We start from the raw sequence: 25,870 nt of genomic DNA on the forward strand, positions 1-25,870 counted from the left end.
CATCCACTAGAGGGATGGAAAATAGGGTTTCCATCCGTCCAGATTTGACGGATCGGATGTCAGCGGACATGTCTCCGCTGACATCCGATGCCCCATAGAGATACATGAGGCGTCTGTTCAGATCTGCCAAAAAAAAACGGACAGGCGGATCTGAACGGTCCGCCTGTGTGAAAGGGGCCTTAAGCTAGCCATACATACATACATAGAATTTCGTCTGATCTTTTTGAATCAGCTGATTGTTTTATGTTAACTACACTTCTCAAAAAAATCAAAGGAACCATTTTGAAAACACTTTAGATCTTAATGGGGAAAAATATCATGCTGGATATCTATACTGATATGGACTGGGTAATGTGTTAGGAATGAAAGGATGCCACATCATTTGATGGAAATGAAAATTATCAACTTACAGAGGGCTGAATTCAAAAACACCCCAAAAATCAAAGTAATAAAATGATGCAGCAGGCTAGTCCATTTTGCTAAAATTTAATTGCAGCAACTCAAAATGGTACCCAGTAGTTTGTATGGCCCCCACGTGCTTGTATGCATGCCTGACAATGTCGGGGCATGCTCCTAATGAGACGATGGATGGTGTCCTGGGGTATTTCCTCCCAGATCTGGACCAGGGCATCACTGAGTTCCTGAACAGACTGAGGTGCAACTTGGCAGGGTTGGATGGACTGAAACATATTATCCCAGAGGTGTTCATTTCGATTAAAGTCAGGCGAGCATAAGGGCCATTCAATGGTATCAATTTCTTAATTCTCCAGGAATTGGCTGCATACTCTCGTCACATGAGGCATTGTCTTGAACCAGGAGGAACCCAGGACCCACTGCACCAGAATAGGGTCTGACAATGGGTCCAAGGATTTCATCCCAAAAACCTAATGGCAGTCAGGGTGCCATTGTCTAGCCTGTAGAGGTCTGTGAGTCCCTCCATGGATATGCCTGCCCAGACCATCACTGACCCACCACCAAATTGGTAATGCTGAATGATGTTACAGGCAGCATAACATTCTCCACGGCTTTTCCAGACCTTTTCATGTCTGTCACATGTGTTCAGGGTGAACCTGCTCTCATCTGTGAAAAGCAAAGGGTGCCAGTGGCGGACCTGCCAATTCTGGTGTTCAATGGCAAATGCCAATCAAGCTCCACAGTCCCGGGGAGTGAGAACAGGGTCCACTAGAGGACGTTGGGCCCTCAGGTCACCATCATGAAGTCTGTTTCTGATTGTTTGGTCAGAGACATTCACACCAGTGGCCTGATGGAGGTCATTTTATAGGGCTCTGGCAGTGCTCATCCTGTTCCTCCCTGCACAAAGGAGCAGATACCAGTCCTGCTGATGAGTTAAGGACCTTCTACGGCCCTGTCCAGCTCTCCTAGAGTAACTGTCTGTCTCCTGGAATCTCCTCCATGCTCTCTCGAGACTGTGCTGGGAGACACAGCAAACCTTCTGCCAATGGCATGTATTGATGTGCCATCCTGTAGGAGTTGGACTGCCTGTGCAACCTTTATAGGGTTCAGGTATTGCCTCATGACACCAGTAGTGACACTGATCCTAGCGAAAATGCAAAACCAGTAAACAACAGTCAGAAAAGATAAGTAGGGAAAAAAATGTCAGTGGCTTCCACCTGAAAAACCATTCCTGTTTTGGGGGTTGTCTCATTGTTGCCAATCTAGTGAATATGTTGTTAATTTTATTAACACCAAAGCACCTGATTAACAACCCCCATCTGCTACTCAACTGACCAGATCAATATCCCAGGAGTTTATTTGACTTGATGCTATACTCTGATTAAAAAGGGTTCCTTTAATTTTTTGAGCAGTGTATATTAACATGATTTCAGCAATGACTTATTATTCTGATATCATTAAAAATTCCTCATATGAACGATGTACACTGCATTCCATTACACACCAGGCCTTTTACACATGAGTAATTAACAAATGTCCTTCACCTGTACCGTTTTTCATTCATCAGCCACTGGACAAAGTCTTTTGCTTTCATTCTGTCCAGGTATCTTGTTAGGTCACTGGAGAAAGTTCCTTCAGAGTGCCGTTTAATATTTGATGTAAAGATCTGAGACTGATATTCTTGCCACCTTTAAACACGAAAAAACAAAAAGAGAAACAGGAACACCACATAGTTAATTAAAATCTCTGGATTACAGATTTCAATACCTGGGTATTGACTATAAATTTTTAGCATGCGTTTTACTTGTTACAGAGAAATTACACGGAACCATACCTAAAATTCATTGAACGAAGGGTTTGATTCACTATAGGCAAATAGACAGATGCCCTCTGCAAGTGAGGTTGCTCTAGAGCTTAGTAAATGAGGTAAAGCTTCACTTAGCAAAGAATACCCTTATTACATGCAAGGTAAATAATAAAAAAAAGCAGAATTTTTGCTTGCACATGATTGGATGATGGAAGTCAGCAGAGTTTCTGCACATTTACTAAGCTCTGGAGCAACTACACTTTGCAGAGAGGTTGAATTACTAAAGGCAATTTTACTGTGCATTAGAAGTGCACTTGGAAGTGCAATTGCTGTAGATCTGAGGGTAAGCTCTGCTGATTTCTATCATCCAATCACGTGCTAACAAAAAATGCCGTTTTTTTTATTTCCCTTGCAAGTTCCCCTCAGATCTAAAGCAACTGCACTTGCAGTGCACAGACTATTTACCTTTAGTAAATCAACCCCTTAGTGTCAATAATTTTGCAGATCTGCTACTCACACACATTTCCTAAAGTGGTTGTATACCTCGCTTTGTTATTTTTAGGTAAAATATATATTTTCTAAATGTTCACTGTTTAGGAGATATTCACCCTGCATGCAGCTGCTGATGTCAGCGGCGAATGCGTTCTGAAGGTCCAGCATACTGTGCCGGACCTTCAGAGCTTCTTGCCAGAACCGAGATATCCCATGAAGTGACCAAATTTCGGCTCCGGCCACTCACAGCGCCAAAGCCCGAGAACCAGGAAGAAAGGCTGGGGGAACATGTCAGCCCTCTCAGTGGTGACAGGGTACCGCTGGAAGGGCTTCTTTCTAAGGTGAGTATTTCTTTCATAATGTGCGATGCATACTAGCACATTATGCCATTGTCTTGCAGGGTTTTTATTGTTTGTTTTTTTTTTGTTTTCTCAGCAGTTTACTACTGCCTTAAAGAGGAACTGCAGTCTGCTCACATAATTTGTAATAAATACATATTTGCCATTCTAAGGCTCACCTCCAACCACTTTGCATATTATTTTATATATACGGTGATTCTGTACTTGCCAAAAATGCTGCAGAAATCTCCCTCCACTAAGTCTGGCTGCAACCATTTTAACTGTGGGCAACTGAAGCCACTGCCTGTTCACTTCCTGGATTTAAACAGACATACATATATACAGACACACACATATATATACAGACAGACAGACACCACTGCTTCCCTGCACATTTCTTCTTTCTTGATGAATACTCATGGATCTCTGCAGTCTCCTGTTATCTCCGCTCTCATCCAGCCCCCTCCAGCTCTGTAGCTCTCCTTGGCTCTCCTATGACTTATCCCCCCTTCCTTTCTGGCAAACTCTCACGAGAGTGAGAGAGAGAGAGCCATCCATGATGTCAATAGCCTAGCTTTTTACCAGACAAGAAAGAGGAAGTGGGCTGTATAAGGTATTTACTGACAGAAGAAAAAATATTATACTATCCAAAATTAAAACAACAAGGGCAGAGGATTTAATAGATGGAAAGATGAAAAAATGATTGAAGAGCCGCTCTAATCATATCTATAGTCCTGTTGATCTCAATAAGCATACTTGACCACAAGGTGTCGACAGTAGCCCCATTTGTACACTGGTCAGATTTATTATGCATCATTACTTTAACATCCCTGCACAAATAATTAGAGATCCTTATAGCCCCTTTGTTTCAAACATTATATATAAAAGAAGTATAAGTATAACACTAATTATTTAATGCTTGGTGGCTTTCAAAGGTGTGATAATTGTTGAGATAACAAAGCAAGAAGGAGCCTACTGACACCCCACCCCCCCCCCCACCCCCACACACACCCTGTACATTGCCACTCTAGATTGCTGCCATTGTAGACTATCCACTAATCTGAAACTGCTGTATAACAGTAATTTGTGTATTCTTCTACAAGTCTCTCATTGATACACAAAAGGCATAAGAGTTAGGGCAGTTTTTTTCCAATCTTTGCAATGGACCTATAGATATTGTGGAATGTGCCTCAGTCCCAGTTCCTGGTGATTGTGGTGGTAAAACCATCAATATCTACATTATATAGAAAATGACATGACATGATCGTAAGTAAGGAAATTAGTTTACCGAAAACATTCAAACGGAATATAGGTTTTTTTGCATCAAATATTCCCAGTCAGACGATCAGGATCAATGGCCATTGTGATCTGAGGCTAATTAAGTTAATATAGTTAAACCGACTTTCAAATTAGAAGTGCATTAGGGCACATGGAAAGCATGAAATGAATTCCCCAGAGAAATGACGCAGAGAAGCACTATTCATGAAGAATTATACATCTTCCCGGCCAAACATATAAATTCCAGACTGGGATCATGAATCATATATGACAGTGTGTTAGTCATGGGAATAACCTAATGTCATTACAGACTCAGGAAGTTTTTACCTTCACACGTTAATCTTTGAACTACTATTTGCTTTTTCATGCATTATTTGTGAAAATGAATTTAAAAGACATACATTGAGTATATTTTGTTTTGTAACCATCAGACTGAGATGCACAATGATAAAATGTATTAACAAGGTTTAGATAGCAGTAATGTGAAGTAACTCATAGAAATCTTTTCACTACTGGATGTAAAACCATTTTCTATGCCTGTGGGGCTTCAACTACGATAAACATATTTAGTGTCATTTAAAAGCCTTGGAGTTCTGAAGCAGAAAGAGGCTTCTGAATGGTCAATGCTGTTGTAGATCCTGTCTATTGCAAGTTCAATTAGTGATTATTTTATGTTTAATCTCTTTTTGTTAAATTTTTATATAGAAAAATTTTAAATTTAGCTATAGATTGCTCATTTTCTTTCATTCCGCTAGCAGACTAAATAGTAATTTAAAGAAAATGAACAGATTACTCCATCCAAACAAATAAGGAGGAATAATTCTTCTCCAATGATCAACATTTGTCGAACAGAGGCAACCACACACTGATTGAAATTTGTCCGCTCCCTGATGAAGCAGAGAGCTTCCAGTCCATACAATGGAAATGGCAGGAATACAAGTATACTTATGGACAATTAAATGAGAATGCACTATATTTTAATCAACAGAATAGAGTTTAGATATAGTTAATGGTGGAACTGTGTGTATATGTCTGGTACTGTATGAATACACTTCAGAAGCAATATGACTATTGGAAGCTGTCTACCAGTGCTAGGAAATAGAAGAGAACCGGGCTCCGCAACTTTCTGGTCTAGGAATGCGTTTATATGCAACTGTACAAAAAAGACAAGTAGAAAGCAGAAAAAAAAGAAGAAAATACGTTTGGTAGGGGAACGGTGGAAGGGGGGTACGGTGAGAGATAGGACAGGATAAAAAAGGCACACATAAAAAAAATAAAAGGTCAGCAATAGAGCTCCAGGGCTTCCGTGTCCTATCAAAGATTAGTCATCTATGATGAGTAGAAACCTGTCATTCATCAAGTTTAGGTAACCCTTGTATTACTTTTATAGTCCACCCACGTAGACCAAGTTATGAAACGTGTATCAGTAGAGTTCCTGTCCTGGGCTAGCATCTGTTCCTTCTGATGAATGGAATCCAGTACACATATCCATTCCATCATCCATCATCAAGTACTAGTACTAGAAGCACGTTAATGTCTAGCAATAATGGTGTAGCCCAAGGTCAAAAAAAGGTTGTAACAATCCTTGCTTAATTTGCTTTGCTTATAAGATCCTGTAATCATAGTCACTTAGGTAATTTGGGGAGTTTTGGGGGTGATATTTATATAGAATCTGGGATTGAAATGATATTTAGAGTTGTTAATCAGGCCTCAGTTACAATTGAAATAGAAGTCTTGCGTGACAATCTTATGGAGTGTTTAATAGTTGTCCAAGAGGATCAGTCTTATAAAACAGTTGGGGGGGGGGGAGGTTAGACCATGTATTTTTACTTTTCCATGAAATGTGGTAGCACTGGGCCTGTCTGCTAACTGCAAATGCCTTGACTTCCCTGACCATAAGAAATTCTCTATTTAGTGCCACAGCTATGCTAACACACAATATGAGTTGTTGTTGGGCTTTTGTTCAAATCAGAACTGCTTCTTTCCTTAGAGAAGTCAATGGAAACACAAAAGCAGCTTGAGGCAGGTTCATGCAGCTTACAAGGTCAACTGCAAGCCAGAAATCCTGAATGCTTTCAGAAGTGCAACAAACTGAAGCTAAATGCAATAGGAACACACCTAAAAGCAAGATGTCTTCGCCTATTGACAACAAATTGGATTGAAATTACATGCTCAACCACTCTTTAATGTCTATGGTCAATGTTTTGTCATTATGCTATATTTTCTAATATGATCTGTCAAGTCAGCAACAGAATTAAATGTTTTCCAGTAACTATGTAGCATAAGGATTTCCACACACATGAGTCAGCCAGTCATGCTACAAACTGAATTTGGTGATTATCTTATGTTTATGAGTAGCTACTCCCTTTCAGGGAAACAATGAGAAAATTAAAATGAGAAAACAGGTCCTAATTGCTCTGCCACTGATAAGTCATGCCAGCTCCCGCTTGCAGCTCCACCTTTCTCCATAGGAGTTGCCTATAATTGTGGCAGAACTAAACTAACAAGATTATCTAATGCTTTGTATTGTTGGGAACTAAATAATCTGAGAGCATTTAAATTGTGCATTTGTGTCTGGCTGCCATTTTATCTGTCTCTCTGTTGGCTGGATATGTTGGCCATAAACAAAGTGGTTTTAGGCAAATTCAATCACCAGATTTAGTGGATCAAAGTAACACATCATTAATAAAGGCATATAGACTGTTCACAATGCACGTGAATTTTCCTTTAGCTTATAATGAGGTGAAGGTCTGCTAACTTCTATCATCTAAAGCATGGGTGTCCATCCTTTTGGCTTCTCTGGGCCACATTGAGTGTAGAGATATTTTCCCGGGCCGCATATAAAATATATACTATAGTTAAGGTATATAAGTAATAAAACGCACCCCCCCCCCACACTAGTTTAACACAACTAGAGGAAATGGAATCAGTAAATAGAGGTTTACTTCTTCTGAGAGATATTAAAGGAACACTCTAACCACCATGACCACTTCAGGGATTTGAAGTGGTCATGGTGGTAGGAGGCAGAAACACTGCACATGCTGGGATATTTACAATTATGTGCTGGGGGGTAGTTGCACCCCTAGCATATATGACTTAGGCAGCCAGAAAATGTCATGTCCTTATTCATACATGTATGAACAAGGACATGACATATTATGACAAAACACAACTAGTAAAACACAAAACATATTGCAACAATTTACACACGCTAAAGCACATTCCTTTTCTACTTATTTTGCAGACTGCTGGCGAGTACTTCTGGTGTGGTTACTGCTGGCGGGTACTAATGGCAGTTACTGCTGGTGGTTACTGCTGGTGGTTAATGCTGGCGGTTACTGCTTGCGGTTACTGCTGGCGGGTAATGCTGGTGGGTACTGCTGGTGGTTACTGCTGGTGGGTAGTGTTGGCGGTCACTGCTGGTGGGTAATGCTGGTGGTTACTGCTGGAGGGTAATGCTGGTGGGTAATTCTGGTGGATACTGCTGGCACTGCTGGCGGGTAATGCTATGCTGTCATGACGTCGGGTACTGCTGTAGAAAACAGAAGCTGCAGTAGAGAGCAAAGCTGCTGCTTCCTGTATGGCTTCTGTCACAGGTGGAGTGCATTTCATATCACTCTGCCTGTGATAGAGCCGTAACTATACAGGAAGCAGTGGCTCTGTCACTGACTGCAGACATCCTAAGTCTCCCGCGGCAGCCGGGAGATTGCACAGCACTTGCGGGTGTCTGTGAGCCGCTGCCGGCGGGCTGCATTGGCTGCGGTTGTGGGCCAAATGCGGCCCACAAGCTGCGCTTTGGACATGCCTGATCTAAAGCCTGGTACACTCTATGAGTTTTTTTTCATTCAAAGTTTCATTCAGGCTGAGCAAAAAAAAAAAAGCTGTCATCTCGGGTTTGAGGCTCTGTACTAATGATCCGACATTAGTACAGCAATCTCCCCCGCTGAGCTGTTGTGCTCTGATAAGGGGTTGGCCCCCTTCCAGAACACTACAATGGTTTTCCGGCTGGTTTTGCCGGCTGGCATACACACGGCCAAATGTCGGTCGTTTTTTATGTCCCTCGACATTTGGCCCCTGTGTACGGGGCTTAATGATGTTCAAGCAAATGTACTGAATGGATGTCATTTGATTGGAATGTTTACAGGTGTCCTCCCTACACATAATTATTGGAAATGTTCTGAATACTTTTGGCTGGCTGTAGGTTGTCCATCAGGAACAAGGGCACATTTGGTAGTTTTTGATGTTGCTTAATGTTAGGGGCATGCATTTTATTACTTAGGTGTGAGCACCTTCACTGTCCAAAAAAAAACAAAAAAACATGAGTGTAGATATATTTATGTGTAAATAGTCATATAAATAATCATTACATATGGGTGTTTCAGGATTTAGGGACATCAGGGAAGATTTACCAAAACTGGTACACTTAGAATCTGGTACAGCTGTGCATAGTAACTAATCAACTTCTAACTTCAGCTTGTTCAGTTCGTTGGAAAAAAAAAAATGGGAGTGATTGATTTCTATGCAGAGCTGCACCAGATTCTGTGTGCATAAGTTTTAGTAAATTCCTCCCTTAGGCCCCTTTCACACACGCTGTCAGTTTGTCAGTTTTTCATCCATCCGTTGACGGATGAAAAACGGACATCAATGCATCTCTATGTAAAAACGGATGACAACGGATGAAAGACGGATAACAACTGACGAAAAACTGATAACAACTGACGAAAAATGGATGACAACTGACGTAGTGTGAAAGGGGCCTTAGTGTCCGATTTGTACGCCGCAATGTCACAGTCCCGCTAAAAATCACTGATTGCCGTCATTACTAGTAAAAAATAAATAAATAAATAAAATTTCCATAAAAATACTGCATTGTTTGTAGACGCTATAACTTTTACGCAAACCAGTCAATATACGCTTATTGGAATTTTTTTTAACAAAAATATGTAGCAGAATACATATTGGCCTGAATTGCTGAAAACATTTGACTTTTTACTTTTTTTTATTGGCTGTGTTTTATAGCAGAACATAACATTTTTTTTTTTCAAAAATTGTCACTCTTTTTTGTTTATAGCGCAAAAAATAAAAACCGCAGAGGTGCTCAAATACTACCAAAAGAAAGCTCTATTTGTGGGAAAAAAAGCACATACGTTTCTTTTTTTGGGTACAGCGTTGCACGACTGCGCCATTATCAGTTAAAGTAACGCACAAAATTGCCTGTTCATCAAGGGGGTAAAACCTTATGGTCCAGAAGTGGTTTTGGTGATATTAAGTCCAACATTTTTTTTTAAATAACAAAAATGTTATACTTACCTGCTCTGTGCAGTGGTTTTGCGCAAAGCAGCCCCGATACTCCTCTTTTCGAGTCCCCCGCCATTGCTTCTGGCCCCTCCCTCCTGCCAAGTACCCACAGAGCAACCAGGTTGCAATAGCGGCACCTGAGCAGGCTCACTCCCAAATTGTGGCACTGCGTGTCCATTCACACACAGAGCCATGGCTCGGCCCCGCTCCTTCTCTCTCTTTGGCTCCCTGGCTGTGATTGACAGCACTGGGAGCCAATGACTCCCGCTGCTGTCTTAGCTAATGGGGAAGGAGATTTCCTGGAGAGCTGAGGCTCTCCTGCACATCGCTGAATAAAGATTGGGCTCAGGAAAGTTTAAGGGGGGGGCTTGCGGGCTGCTACACAGAGAAGGTTTTTTAACCACTTTAACTCCGCTCACATTGCTGCTACTGCAGCAATGTGGCTCGTTATCGTCCAGCGACGTAGACCTACGTCGCTGGACTCCGCCCCTTGCCGCTCTTCCCCGATCGTCGGGGAATCTAGTTTGGAGATCCGCCCGCTTGTGTAAACAGAGCGGGCGGATCTCCTAAGTGACAGGCAGGGACAGATAGCAGGGTTCAGCATAGCTTAACATATGCGATCTGTCCCTGTGTCACACAGTCCCCTCCCCCCACACGTTAGTAAGCACCAGGCATACATTAACCCCTCCCTCTCCAATAAAATTAACCCCTTCCCTGCCAGTGTCATTTTTACAGTAACAGTGCATATATATAGCACTGATTACTGCAGTAATGTCACTGGTACCCCCAAAAGTGTCAAAAATGTCAGTCAAGGGTCCGATCTGTCTGCCGCAATGTCGCAGTCCCGCAAAAAAATCGCAGATCGCCGCCATTACGCGTTAAAAAAAACCCACCAAAAATGACAGAAATCTTTCCCTTAGTTAGTAAACGCAATAACTTTTGCGCAAACCAATCAAAATACGCTTATTGTGATTTTTTTTACCAAACATAGGTGGCAGAAAACAAATTGGCCAAAAATTTAAAAAAAATTTGATTTTTACATTTTTTTGGGGGAAATTCATATAAAAAAATTTAAAAAATATTGTTATTTTTTCAAAATAAACGCTATTTTTTTGTTTATATCGCAAAAAGTAAATATCGCACAGGTGATCAAATACCACCAAAAGAAAGCTCTGTTTGTGGGAAAAAAAGGACGTAAATTTCGTTTGGGTATAGCGGCGCACGACCGCGCAATTGTCAGTTAAAGTTGCACAGCGCCGAATCGCAAAAAGTGGCCCAGATGTAAGACAGCAAAATCCTCCAGTGGTAAAGTGGTTTATCTTCATGCATAGAATTCAGCCTTTACAAGCACGTTAAGTATTTCATATATGTTCCTGGTAAAAAAAAAAAAAATCACTGGTGAGTAAAATACAGTTATATTCTATTCACCAGATAGGTAATTTCCATGGGGATAAAGTGAAATTCCTGGAGTAAGTTAGAGCCTCTGTTGGGTTTTTTTTCCTGTCCATGCTCAATTTGGAAGATGAAAGCTTGATACACAAATCTCACAATTAATGGTCCAAAGCCACCAAGACTTGCTGTAGTAATTGGATGAATAGCACCATCTAACTCTTTTTCACCATTACCACCTTTGATCTGTAAAAGAATATACATTTTTTTAAATAAATATAAGGTAAGCATAGACAAAGCTAGAGTGGCAGGGTCAGAGGCTAAGAGCATTAAATGACTGTTTTCCTAAATAATCAGATTTCCTTTTACATAAGAAATGTGTGCTGGCAAAAATTATGCCGGGGGAAGATTTAAGCTGGGTTCACACTTCCGCACGGAGCCGCTCATAGCAGGGGTTCAGTGTGTCCCAATTCTCCATTTCAGTTCACATTTTTGGCTGAATTCGGACCTGAAATGGAACAGAAAACGCACAGGACTCCAGTGCAAGTCGCTCTGGAGTCGCTACGGAGATATGCGAACCGGCTCCAATAGTGTGAACCCAGCCTTACTCTCACTTCCAGTCTTGGAGACACAAGAGGCAGAGGAAATTACTATGTCTCTTCCAGCAGCAATTATATTTCAGGATTCCACATACAGTATCTCAAAAAAGTGAGTGCACCCCTCACATTTTTGTAAATATTTTATTATATCTTGTCATGTGACAACACTGAAGAAATGACACTTTGCTACAATGTAAAGTAGTGAGTGTACAGCTTGTATAACATTGTACATTTGCTGTCCCATCAAAATAACTCAACACAGCCATTATTGTCTAAACTACTGACAACAAAATTAAGTACACCCCTAAGTGGAAATGTCCAAATTGGGCCTAAAGTGTCAGTATTTTGTGTGGCCACCATTATTTTCCAGCACTGCCTTAACCCTCTTGGGCATGGAGTTCACCAGAACTTCACAGGTTGCCACTAGAGTTCTCTTCCACTCCTCCATGACGACATCACAGAGCTGATGGATGTTAGAGACCTTGTGCTCCTCCACCTTCCATTTGAAGATTCCCCTACAGATGCTCAATAGGATTTAGGTCTGGAGACATGCTTGGGCAGTCCATCACCTTTACCCTCAGCTTCTTTAGCAAGGCAGTGGTTGTCTTGAAGGTGTGTTTTGGGTCATTATCATGTAGGAATACTGCCCTGTGGCCCAGTGTCCAAAGGGAGGGGATCATGCTCTGCTTCAGTATGTTACAGTACATGTTGGCATTCATGGTCCCCTCAATGAGCTGTACCTCCCCAGTGCCGGCAGCACTCATGCAGCCCCAGACCATGACACTCCCACCACCATGCTTGACTGTAGGCAAGACAAAATTTTCTTTGTACTCCTCACCCGGTTGTCACCACACACGCTTGACACTATCTGAACCAAATAAGTTTATCTTGGTCTCATTAGATCACAGGACATGGTTCCAGTAATCCATGTCCTTAGTCTGCTTGTCTTCAGCAAACTGTTTGTGGGCTTTCTTGTGCATCATCTTTAGAAGAGGCTTCCTTCTGGGATTACAGCCATGCAGACCAATTTGATGCAGTGTGCGGCGTATGGTCTGAGCACTGACAGGCTGACCTCCCACCCCTTCAACTTTTGCAGCAATGTTGGCAGCACTCATACGTCTATTTCACAAAACAACCTCTGGATATGATGCTAAGCACATGCACTTAACTTCTTTGGTCGACCATGGCAAAGCCTGTTCTGAGTGGAACCTGTCCTGTTAAACCACTGTATGGCCTCTGCCACCGTTTTTTTTTTTTCAGATCCTCAGAGTTCTTTGTCATGAGGTGCCATGCTAAACTTCCAGTGAGCAGTGTCAGAGAGTGAGATACAATTTAACACACCTGCTCCCCATTCACACCTGAGACCTTGTAACACTAATGAGTCACATGGGAGGGAAAATGGCTAATTGGGTCCAATTTGGACATTTTCACTTAGGGGTGTACTCACGTTTGTTGCCAGCAGGTTGAACATTAACGACTGTGTGTTGAGTTATTTTGAGGGGACAGCAAATTTGCACTGTTATACAAGCTGTACACTCACTACTTTACATTGTAGCAAAGTGTCATTTCTTCAGTGTTGTCACATGAAAAGATATAATAAAATGGGAGGGGTGTACTCACTTTTGTGAGATATCGTATCATCACTCCTGGTGACAAGGATAACCCAGGCAGGAAGTAAGAATGAGTCTCTCTTATTTACATCACAATCACAGGCAGCCTTCTATCCTGTTCTGTTTTAAAAATTAGAAATGGTTTTACATGAGGTATTTTATTGTTTAAGCTGATGATTAAATAAAGATGTAATTTCACCCACTGGTGAAGGCTGCCATTGTCTGCCTCATGGGACTTTACTTACTAAAACTGTAGTGTGCAAAATCTGGTGCAGCTGTGTATGGTAACCAATCAGCTTCTAACTTCAGTTTGTTTAATTACCCTTTGACAAAATTAACTGGAAGCTGATTGGTTTCTGTGCAGAGACACTTGCACTCTCCAGTTGTAGTAAATCAACCCCCATGGTTTCCATCCCAGTTCCGCTGAAGGCATCTCATTGTGTGTGATACTGCACCAGTGTGCTTTACATTAGAATTAACACTGTTTCTTGTTGTCATGTGGTCTCTGGCTGATGGAAGCTTTGTCAGTGGCACAAAATTGCTATCTTGCATGCAGGCAATCTGAGAATCAAAGATTAAACCCTGGATTAAGTGTGAACTTGTTAAAGCAATATGTTATATACCTATGTTAAATAAATATATATATATATATATATATATATATATATATATATATATATATATATATATATTATACACTTTTTAAACTTGATTTTAAATACAATGAATCAAAATCACTATACAGTACTGTCTCTCTAAATGAGATATTCTAGCAAACATATATTTGCATACCTCATTCTATCCAGTAGAGGGAGGCCTTGCTCTATAAAAGAAAATTGTACTCTGCTAGATCAATTTATGTATTGGAAAAAAAATCTGTCTAGTCATAAAAATGATACTCTATTCAAATGTACTTTTTGGTATACAAAATTTACCTAGGAAGATTAAGTATTTTAAGTAAAAAGTTATTAATCATTTGATAAGACGTAAAGGTTCTTGTCTAATAGATATCTGGGACTTTGTTTGCCATATAGCAAAAAAGGGAATTTCATAGCATGTAGCAATAAACACGAATGACCATTAAGTATTCTATAGGGTTCCTTTTAATGTTCAGTTAGTTAAATATTAACAATTTTAAAAAGAGAATTGTTCAAAACTAAAACAATATAAAATGTATTCTGTGCTTCTAATATAAAATAAATGAAAATATACAACTCCACAACTCCAGGCAGCTGTAAAAATAACACAAATACTTTTTAAATAACTATAAAAAATATAGAGTGCAATAGTATCATAAATAAATATACCCAGTGATAATCAATCAGTAATAATAAATATTCATATACGGTATTTAATAATATTCATCCAGTAGGTAAACCAACAAATGTCCGTAAACATGACATGTGCACTTCAAAGAAACAAGTATCTTTTCCATTTTTTAATAGTAAAATCTCAATAAAGTGCTATTCATATCCACAAAGTCTAAAACAGTATGTGAGATACAATCAGAGCTACCCTTCACTATCCAAATACTGCGTCAATATTTCAGTATACTCATTAACCACTTTACGTCTGCTCACATTGCTGCTTCTGCAGCAATGTGGCTCGTTATCGTCCAGCGACGTAGTACTACTTCCACTTGTGGGCGCGCGCGCGCCGCCGGAGGCTCGCTCCCGCTGTGTTCAGTCAGAGCGGTAGTCGGGCCAGGGGAGGAGCAGCGGCGATCGTCGGGGAATCGAGTGTGTAAACAAAGCGGGCGGATCTCCTAAGTGACAAACAGTGACAGATTGCAGGGTTCAGCATAGCTGAACCTGCGATCTGTCCCTGTGTCACTCAGTCACCTACCCCCACACATGTCAGTAAGCACCAGGCATACATTAACCCCTCCCTCTCCAATAAAATTAACCCCTTCCCTGCCAGTGTCATTTTTACAGTAACAGTGCATATTTATAGCACTGCTTACTGTGGTAATGTCACTGGTACCCCCAAAAGTGTCAAAAATGTCAGTCAAGGGTTCGATCTGTCCGCCGCAATGTCGCAGTCCCACAAAAAAATCGCAGATCGCCGCCATTACTGGTTAAAAAAAAAACACCAAAAATGACAGAAATCTTTCCCTTAGTTAGTAAACGCAATAACTTTTGCGCAAACCAATCAAAATACACTTATTGCGATTTTTTTTTTACCAAAAATATGTAGGAGAAAACAAATTGGCCATAAATTTTAAAAAATTTTTACATTTTTTGGGGGGGAATTTCATATAGAAAAACTTGAAAAATATTGTTATTTTTTCCAAATTTACGCAGTTTTTTTGTTTATAGCGCAAAAAGTAAAAATCGCACAGGTGATCAAATACCACCAAAAGAAAGCTCTGTTTGTGGGAAAAAAAGGACATAAATTTCGTTTGGGTACAGTGTCGCACGACCGCGCAATTGTCAGTTAAAGTCGCACAGTGCCGAATCGCAAAAAGTGGCCTGGACGTAAGACAGCAAAATCCTCCGGTGGTAAAGTGGTTAATTATAAAAAAAATTGCTGTTGTACACTCCTAGTGATTCAACCACACTACAAATAACATATAAATATTCTTACAGTGCAGCGCAACTAAAAAAACTAAAGAAGCCCAATGAGTGGGCGACATGCGTATAGGAGGGAGGGCCCGAGTCTGTGACGTCACACAGCCCGTGATGTCACGCAGCCACTGAGATCTGTGTGGAGTGGTGATCAGACAAATGTGAATGTGATTACAAGCGCTTTTGATTTTACATTTTGTAAGTGTTTTTATACGGGTGCTTTTAAGAAACTTTGTTCAAATGGAGAGCACTATGTAGTCTGCCTTTGTACTTGCATGAGGTTTGCAGAGCAGTAAGAGGAGCTTGCAGAGCCTGATGCCAAGAGAGAAGACCATAGCAGGAGATTGCAGGAGTGTCTATATACAAAGCTGATTGATCTCATCTGTGAGGTGAGCGGGTTTTCCAGCCGGTGGTGGTATGCGCCTTTTGGTGTGATTAAGTGATTGAGGAACACTGCAATAGATCACTCTTTATATTGATTTTTTTTTTTATTTTACACGTGGACTTTGTTTTTTGGGGGGTAGTTTTATGTATTGTTGATTCAAAAGGACTTTGATTGAAGACACACACATTTTTATTATTTATTTTTTTTATTCTATAACTGTTTATGGTGATTTTTGGTTGCGCTGCACTGTAAGAATATTTATATCCACAAAGTCTGCATCAAATTGTATTAAGTGAAGTCTTCAGAACACCCCAAAAGATCATTAACTCACCTCCTGATTTTGACCGACTTAAATGAATACGCAAGCAAAAAAGCGCAGGTATGTAGGTTCCATAGAGATTCCAGGAACAGTGGGATAGGCACAGTATTCCCTATTAAGCACACTCAACCATAAAAACCATAAGCGCTCATCAACCACACACACATAGATGCAGTGAAGTGCCTGAAAAATAGGCCTTTCATATGCATAGGTGTGAAAGGGCAATAAGCAAACCAAGACTATTTATGCTAAGTCCCATCTTCTGGACCAATCACAGGTCCCAAACTCAAGTCAGACCTACCTATACAGTGAGGGATGAGGCCCTTTAACAATTGAATACAGCAATTGGCACTGTTAGTTAATGATTCATAGTCCAGTGACACACTGCCTTTACTTCTCTATATAGATTTCTGATTTATAAATGACCAAAACTGAAAGATATAATCTTAATGAGACAAAATATTTTCAAAATCATATATTGTTTGGAGAATTGACCTAATCCACTTTTAACCGGTTGCCGACCTCCGCACGACTATTTACTGCGGCGGTCAGCCCCGGCCAGGCAGAGTGACGTAGATCTACGTCACTTGCCTGTCACTTCCTTGTGAGCCAATAGCGGGCGAGCGCACGCCCGCCGCGGCTCATTCACAGGGAAGTCAGTGCGTGTGACCGGCGGACCCGATGTCCGCCGGTCACTCGCCGATCGTCGGTGCAGAGGGAGAAAGTCAGGCGGCTGATGTAAACAAGCATTGGTGACTTTGTATGCACACTTCGATTATCTTTTATAATTTACCTAGTTTTTTAGTTCACTTTTCACAATAGTTTACAAGTCACTTACGATGGTCTTCACATGTATGTATTTATTTATCTATCTATTTTTTCATTTGTTTTTACTATATACATGAAAGATAGATTGTAATATTCAATGTGGGTTTCAATCATTGTTTATATATTTCCTTATTAACACTGATTTCACTTATTATACTGATTGTAATTAATCTGTATTCATGTACAATTTTTCTTGCACAGTGTGTTTTATTTGGTTTTCTTTGGGGTCACTCTGTCTGTGCAATTAAGCCTTAGATTCCCAGCAGCTATCTAGTGAACAACTAGTTTGATGAACCTAATTGGTGTCAGCTGCGTGTATGGGTGTATATATGGCCGATGCACATCCAGAGTGAACTTGGTAATGAGTAAGCGACACATCTAGTCGTGAAACGCGTCTACCGTTTTGTCCAGCACTCACAGCGTGTATGTTTTATATCTTGCCATTCGTTTGATGTGGAATAAATATACTCAGTTTTTTCAACTTTATCGGAAGTGCGGTCATTCCTTCTTGCTTCATGTGATTTTGGATTGCGGATCTGACCGGCACCTGATTCCTGTCTCATCTGGAGCGGTCTCCCCAGTTTGGACTCTGTCTATTTCCCCGTGATTTCGGACCAGCTCGGTAAGTGCTTTCCTCGATATATTTATTGGAGTTTATATTCCCATACATCATTGTTCAGTGAACAGAGGCATTTATTACATTACTACACCTGTGATTTGCACACATGGACATGGACGAACCATCCACAAGTAGAACCTTGAGAAACCTGAACACAAATCCCCTCAGAAGCAATGCACATGCCACTTTAAATCAGACAAGGGAGGACGGTTCAATCTCTATAAAACCTTTGTTCTATAAATTGGAAAAGCTTATGGTGAAGGAAATAAAGGCTTATTGGGAAAAGACCATAATTACTGAATATCTGGACCTGGAACGTATCCCGAGAGGTCTACGGATAAAAAAGTTCCCCACATTCGATCTCTTTAATGAGGAATTAAAAAAGCAATGGACCGATACTCTTTCCACCTGTTCCTTCAACCTTATGAGGCTCATAGTAGATTCTAAAACATTGGAATTAAAAAGGCTACAAGATGAAATTTCTAAAATTACAGGAAGAAATTACTCCGCTAAAAAGTAGCCCTTTATTCACGGATCTTGATCTTAAATTAAATGACAAGATAAATAAACTGGAAACCAACAAGATCAGCGGTAAAAAAGAAAAATTAATGAGAGATAAAGTCGACTATGAGACAAACAATGTCTATATTTGGAAAAAATCAAATACCTGGAATCGATACTACCAAAAGAAAAAAGTCAGCTTCTCGGATCCAGAAACAACAGGCACTGATACATCTGTTGCTTACACTTCATCTGATACCTCCGTTGACTATACACACATGTCCAGATCAAATTCCGGACCTTCCAATGGGTCAAAAAACGAGCCAAGGAGGGGCAGGAATGCAATAAAGAAGAAAATATCAAAAAAGCCAAAACAAGGAGAGGAGGAAAGAAAAACCAGCGAAAACTTAAATGGTCAGTACAATCTGAGGACACACCGCAAGTGATATCCAACAATGTAGTGAATTTGTCCCAACGGATTCTTACATTAAATGAAATATCTTTACTTTCTAAGGGACTGAACTTTTGCCCCCATACACATTTTGATCCGTTCGATACTACTCTACATATCAATAAATTTATACGGAATCTAACTTTAAGGAGACACTTTTTTGTGGACACAGATGATAACACGATCGAGGAAACTGATCTGGATTTCAATCCTTCTCCCAATAGTCAAACCAATTCTCCAATGTTGTCTTTTCGTGAGCAATGTGCCATTTCAGAATTAGAGGAGTTAATCCATGAATCACCTTCACTATGCTCCGAAAGAGAGGAGGGAACCCGCCGGGTGAATTTGAATGTACCATCATCATTCTATCCCATACAATCCCGATTGGCAGAAATGGATAAGTTCCAAAAATTGGTTGAAAAAGAAATTTTCAAGCTGGTTTCTAATATGCCTTCACATGTCAAAACCAATATGGATAATCTAACTGTGGATGAAAGAAAATCGCTCAAACTGTTACAGGAAGACGATTCAATTATTATCAGAAATGCGGATAAGGGAGGAGCCGTAGTTGTCCTTGACAAGACACAATATAAAGCGGAAGCCATAAGGCAACTAATGGACACAAACACCTATCAAATCCTTAAAAGTGATCCGACCAACAAATTCAAAAATGTCTTAAGCAATCTTGTCAAGAAAGGTGCAGCTATAGGTGCTTTTTCTATCAAGGAATTTGAAAATATGATCCCAGAGTTCCCGATAATACCTATCTTTCATCATCTGCCGAAGATACACAAGGGACTGGATCCAGTACATGGACGCCCTATAGTATCAGGCATTGGTTCCTTGAACGAAGGATTAGGAGAATGGCTTGACGGACAACTCCAACACAAAGTTCAAATTCTTCCTAGCTATCTAAAAGATTCAAACCACCTGTTAAAAATTATGGATTCCTTTGTGTGGTCAGAGGACTACAGCTGGATCACGTGTGACGTGTCCAGCTTGTACTCCTCTATCCCACACTCACTGGCTTTGGAAGCAATCAGCTACAGCCTGGAAACCTATACGGAGATGTCCCCTGTTTTACAGGCTTTTGTGATAGAAGTCCTTGATTATTTATTAACACACAATTATTTTGCTTTTGATGATGTGTTTTACCTCCAAAGATGCGGGGCGGCGATGGGAGCCAAGTTCTCACCCTCCCTAGCCAATCTCTATATGGGTTGGTGGGAGAGGTCCCGCATCTTTGGAGGTAACAATTTATACAGGGATAATACTTTTTTATATTGTCGCTACATAGACAATTTACTATTTGTCTGCAACAGATCTGTCAATCTTGAATCATTTATATCGTTTTTGAACGACAATGAATTGAACCTTACTTTTACCGGTCTTTCCAGCCCGGACAAAATTATGTTTTTGGACATAACTTTAAATCATGAAGGTGATAAAGTCACCTCCACCCTCTATAGAAAACCCCAGGCGGGCAATAGTCTATTGCATGCCAAATCAGGGCATCCCCTTCACACCATAAAAGGAATACCTGTGGGACAGTTCCTTAGACTCAGGAGAATTTGTAGTGACATTGACGCCTTTAAAACGGAATCGTTCTCTCTATACCAGAGATTTCTCCAGAGAGGCTATCCCAGATGGATGGTGGATAGAGCTTACCATCTAGCCCTCGCGTACTGATCTCTTACAACTTACAACGTCCAGTCACACACCATCAAATCATGAGTCCAATTCCAACCTCCCACAAGTGCCAACAGAAAAGAGATCATTTAGGCATAGAAAGAAAAACATTAAAAAAGATAAATCCATACCTTCTGTTACATTGGCACTTCCCTATAGTCTAGAATTTAATGATATAAAATCCATAATTAGAAAACATCTACCTATTTTACATTTAGACCATGCATGTGATGAGATTTTGAGGAGAGGCGTTAATATTGTAGCCAAGAGAGCGGCCACACTGGGAAGTACATTATCCCCTAGTTTGTTTTATACAAGAACCATCTCCTCATCACAAACGTGGTTACACTACAGGGGCAATTACAGATGTGGGGCAGGACTGTGTTACTTGTCCCCACATTCTAAAAAAACCCCATTTTCAATCATCCATCAGTGGCAGGATTTTCAAACTTAACAAACTTTTACCTGCAAGAAATGTCTAACACAGTATGTAGGTAGAACTACTAGGAGACTGAAGGATAGATTTAGGGAACACCTAAGCGACATTCGTTGCCTCAAATCAACAAATGTCGCCCGCCATTTCAACGATCTACATGAAGGGGACATCTCCCTGGTTATGGTTCAGGTCATTGGAAAAATCCTAAAACCCAAGAGAGGAGGAGACATTTTCCAGATACTCTGTAAAAGAGAGGTTTTCTGGATATTTAAACTCCACACACGATTACCTGAGGGCATGAACTTTGAGTGGGACGTGACACACTTTTACACCTAATTCTTATATCTAAATTTTTGTCCAGCGACATTGGTACTGATATTCACTTCATAATTATATTATTTTTTTATTTTGGCAACCTACATTGGACATCCAATGTTGGTTTTATTATATATTATATATAGGAGTGCTCAGATATTCAATATTATCCAAGTTACACATAAGGGTTCCAAACCATTTAATACGTTTTTCTAGACCTGTCTCTATTTATGAAATGATTTCGGATATTATATACTTATACATATATATTTTTTATGAACTAGATTTTTGAAATCTTATAGATCTTGACAGGTCTATACTTGCACCTATATTCAAATATCCATGATAAATAAATATTTAAACAAATATTTCATGGGGGTTCGTCCCAAATTTTTTCCCCACCTCTGGGACCTGTGGGTGTTATCAGCTTTTATATTTGCATCATTGCATGAACAATTATGCCTTTTGTTTTTCATCCTTTTAAACACCAGTAGCCATAATCTACAAGGTATCTGTATGTATGCATACATTAAGATACCGTATATGGTTCTACTATGTGATTTTGTCTATATGCAATTTTGCTTTATGCATATATATTGCTTTGCTTTGATCAAATTGGATCTAATTGGATGAGACACCACCCACACCTACCCACAGACTGGCCGATTTTAAGACACCGGGTTTTCTATAGTAACCCAGCTACTCCAGCATGGATCGATGAGATTCAACTTGCTGGTATACAATGTACTTTTACCCGTTCCTTCTGTTTTGCTCCGTTTCCTTCCCCATCCCCTTTTTTCATACTCACGGAATGGTGTATCTTCATACAATCTTATTGATTGGAAATAGTACATTACCTCCTGGGCTTTGAAATGTTGTGATTTTAAACACTGTTTTTTGAATTATTTCATGAACAAGTATATGGATGCTAGAACCTTGTTGCATGTTTTGTTACTAGTGACGAACTGCAACAATGTTTTATATTCATTTATATGCATGTAGCAATACATTTTATATCAACGTGCAATATACTTTCATATACTACACATCTCATGTTTTACTTCGTGGACCAAGTTTACTCATTTTTTATTATTTTATATATGTATACATTGTACACATATTAATTTACACCTTTATGGTATATACGGTTCACACATAAGTATAATTGTCATTTTTTCACTATCAGTGTTTATTTTAATTTTATTTTCATACACACTTTTTGGGTTGGAATTCTGTATTGGAGTTTTTGGCACGAACATTCCTCCAATCCTCATGCATCACATTGGGGTTCTATAATCGGCTACAATGGTTTTTGAAATAAGCACCATTGGTGACTTTGTATGCACACTTCGATTATCTTTTATAATTTACCTAGTTTTTTAGTTCACTTTTCACAATAGTTTACAAGTCACTTACGATGGTCTTCACATGTATGTATTTATTTATCTATCTATTTTTTCATTTGTTTTTACTATATACAGTGGGTACGGAAAGTATTCAGACCCCCTTACATTTTTCACTCTTTGTTATATTGCAGCCATTTGCTAAAATAATTTAAGTTCATTCTTCTTCCTCATGAATGTACACACAGCTCCCCATATTGACGGAAAAACACAGAATTGTTGACATTGTTGCAGATTTATTAAAAAAGAAAAACTGAAATATCACATGGTCCTAAGTATTCAGACCCTTTGCTGTGACACTCATATATTTAACTCAGGTGCTTTCCATTTCTTCTGATCATCCTTGAGATGGTTCTACACCTTCATTTGAGTCCAGCTGTGTTTGATTATACTGATTGGACTTGATTAGGAAAGCCACACACCTGTCTATATAAGACCTTCCAGATCACAATGCATGTCAGAGCAAATGAGAATCATGAGGTCAAAGGAACTGCCTGAAGAGCTCAGAGACAGAATTGTGGCAAGGCACAGATCTGGCCAAGGTTACAAAAAGATTTCTGCTGCACTTAAGGTTCCTAAGAGCACAGTGGCCTCCATAATCCTCAAATGGTAGACGTTTGGGACGACCAGAACCCTTCCTAGAGCTGGCCGTCCGGCCAAACTGAGCTATCGGGGGAGAAGAGCCTTGGTGAGAGAGGTAAAGAAGAACCCAAAGATCACTGTGGCTGAGCTCCAGAGATGCAGTCAGGAAATGGGAGAAAGTTGTAGAAAGTCAACCATCACTGCAGCCCTCCACCAGTCGGGTCTTTATGGCAGAGTGGCCCGACGGAAGCCTCTCCTCAATGTAAGACACATGAAAGCCCGCATGGAGTTTGCTAACAAACACCTGAAGGACTCCAAGATGGTGAGAAATAAGATTCTCTGGTCTGATGAGACCAAAATAGAACTTTTTGGCCTTAATTCTAAGCGGTATGTGTGGAGAAAACCAGGCACTGCTCATCACCTGTCCAATACAGTCCCAACAGTGAAGCATGGTGGTGGCAGCATCATGCTGTGGGGGTGTTTTTCAGCTGCAGGGACAGGACGACTGGTTGCAATCGAGGGAAAGATGAATGCGGCCAAGTACAGGGATATCCTGGACAAAAACCTTCTCCAGAGTGCTCTGGACCTCAGACTGGGCCGAAGGTTTACCTTCCAACAAGACAATGACCCTAAGCACACAGCTAAAAAAACAAAGGAGTGGCTTCACAACAACTCCGTGACTGTTCTTGAATGGCCCAGCCAGAGCCCTGACTTAAACCCAATTGAGCATCTCTGGAGAGACCTAAAAATGGCTGTCCACCAACGTTTACCATCCAACCTTACAGAACTGGAGAGGATCTGCAAGGAGGAATGGCAGAGGATCCCCAAATCCAGGTGTGAAAGACTTGTTGCATCTTTCCCAAAAAGACTCCTGGCTGTATTAGATCAAAAGGGGGCTTCTACTAAATACTGAGCAAAGGGTCTGAATACTTAGGACCATGTGATATTTCAGTTTTTCTTTTTTAATAAATCTGCAACAATGTCAACAATTCTGTGTTTTTCTGTCAGTATGGGGTGCTATGTGTACATTCATGAGGAAGAAGAATGAAACTAAATGATTTTAGCAAATGGCTGCAATATAACAAAGAGTGAAAAATTTAAGGGGGTCTGAATACTTTCCGTACCCACTGTACATGAAAGATAGATTGTAATATTCAATGTGTGTTTCAATCATTGTTTATATCTTCCCTTATTAACACAGATTTCACTTATTATACTGATTGTAATTAATCTGTATTCATGTACAATTTTTCTTGCACAGTGTGCTTTATTTGGTTTGGTTTTCTTTGGGGTCACTCTGTCTGTGCAATTAAGCCTTAGATTCCCAGCAGCTATCTAATGAACAACTAGTTTGATGAACCTAATTGGTGTCAGCTGCGTGTATGGGTGTATATATGGCCGATGCACATCCAGAGTGAACTTGGTAATGAGTAAGCGACACATCTAGTCGTGAAACGCGTCTACCGTTTTGTCCAGCACTCACAGCGTGTATGTTTTATATCTTGCCATTCGTTTGATGTGGAATAAATATACTCCGTTTTTTCAACTTTATCGGAAGTGCGGTCATTCCTTCTTGCTTCATGTGATTTTGGATTGCGGATACGACTGGCACCTGATTCCTGTCTCACCTGGAGCGGTCTCCCAAGTTTGGACTCTGTAAACAAGCCGTCTGTCATTCTCCCCTGTGTAGAAACAGTGATCATACGGTTCTACTATGTAGGACCGTTGATCACTGTTCCTACACTAGTAGCCACAGCCAAGCACGCCCCTAGAGACACACTTAACCCCTCCCTCCCCAATAAAGTTAACCCCTTCCCTGCCAGTGTCATTTTGCAGTAACAGTGCATATGTATAGCACTGATTACTGCAGTAATGTCACTGGTAACCCCAAAAGTGTCAAAAATGTCAGTCAAGGGTCCGATCTGTCCGCCGCAATGTCGCAGTACCGCAAAAAAATCGCAGATCGCCGCCATTAGGCGTTAAAAAAAACACCAAAAATGACAGAAATCTTTCCCTTAGTTAGTAAACGCAATAACTTTTGCACAAACCAATAAAAATACTCTTTTTGCAATTTTTTTTACCAAACATATGTAGCAGAAAACAAATTGGCCAAAAATGTTAAAAAATTTTGATTTTTACATTTTTTTGGGGGGGAATTTCATATAAAAAAAATGTGAAAAATATTGTTATTTTTGAAAAATTTACGCTCTTTTTTTGTTTATAGCGCAAAAAGTAAAAATCGCACAGGTGATCAAATACCACCAAAAGAAAGCTCTGTGTGTGGGAAAAAAAGGACGTCAAATTCGTTTAGGTACAGCGTCGCACGACCGCACAATTGTCCATTAAAGTCACGCAGTAAAAAATCGCAAAAAAAACCCTGGTCAGGAAGGGGGTAAAATCTTCCGGGGCTTAAGTGGTTAAAGCAAGCAGTAAAACCACTTTAACCTCTTTATCCTTTTATTCCCCCCCCCCCCTTTTACAACGCATAAAAAGTTGCATTAAACATGCACATTTATAAAACACAATATATATTTTCTGTGAGCAGAGAAC

At 40.1% G+C, this 25,870-nt stretch overlaps 1 protein-coding gene across 1 annotated transcript in view; it reads right to left on the minus strand.

Annotated features, from left to right (window-relative positions):
- LOC309546161 (pro-glucagon-like) overlaps nucleotides 1–25,870 on the minus strand; it is a 58,732-nt gene that overhangs the window by 17,815 nt on the left and 15,047 nt on the right. The window contains exon 3 of the mRNA XM_082245701.1: nucleotides 1,959–2,102. Coding sequence (XP_082101827.1) covers nucleotides 1,959–2,102 — 144 coding nt within the window. The remainder of the gene's footprint in view (nucleotides 1–1,958; nucleotides 2,103–25,870) is intronic.

The sequence above is a fragment of the Pelophylax lessonae genome, assembly GCF_965119305.1.
Source record: "Pelophylax lessonae genome assembly, chromosome: 2".
Classification (NCBI taxonomy): Eukaryota; Metazoa; Chordata; class Amphibia; order Anura; family Ranidae; genus Pelophylax; species Pelophylax lessonae.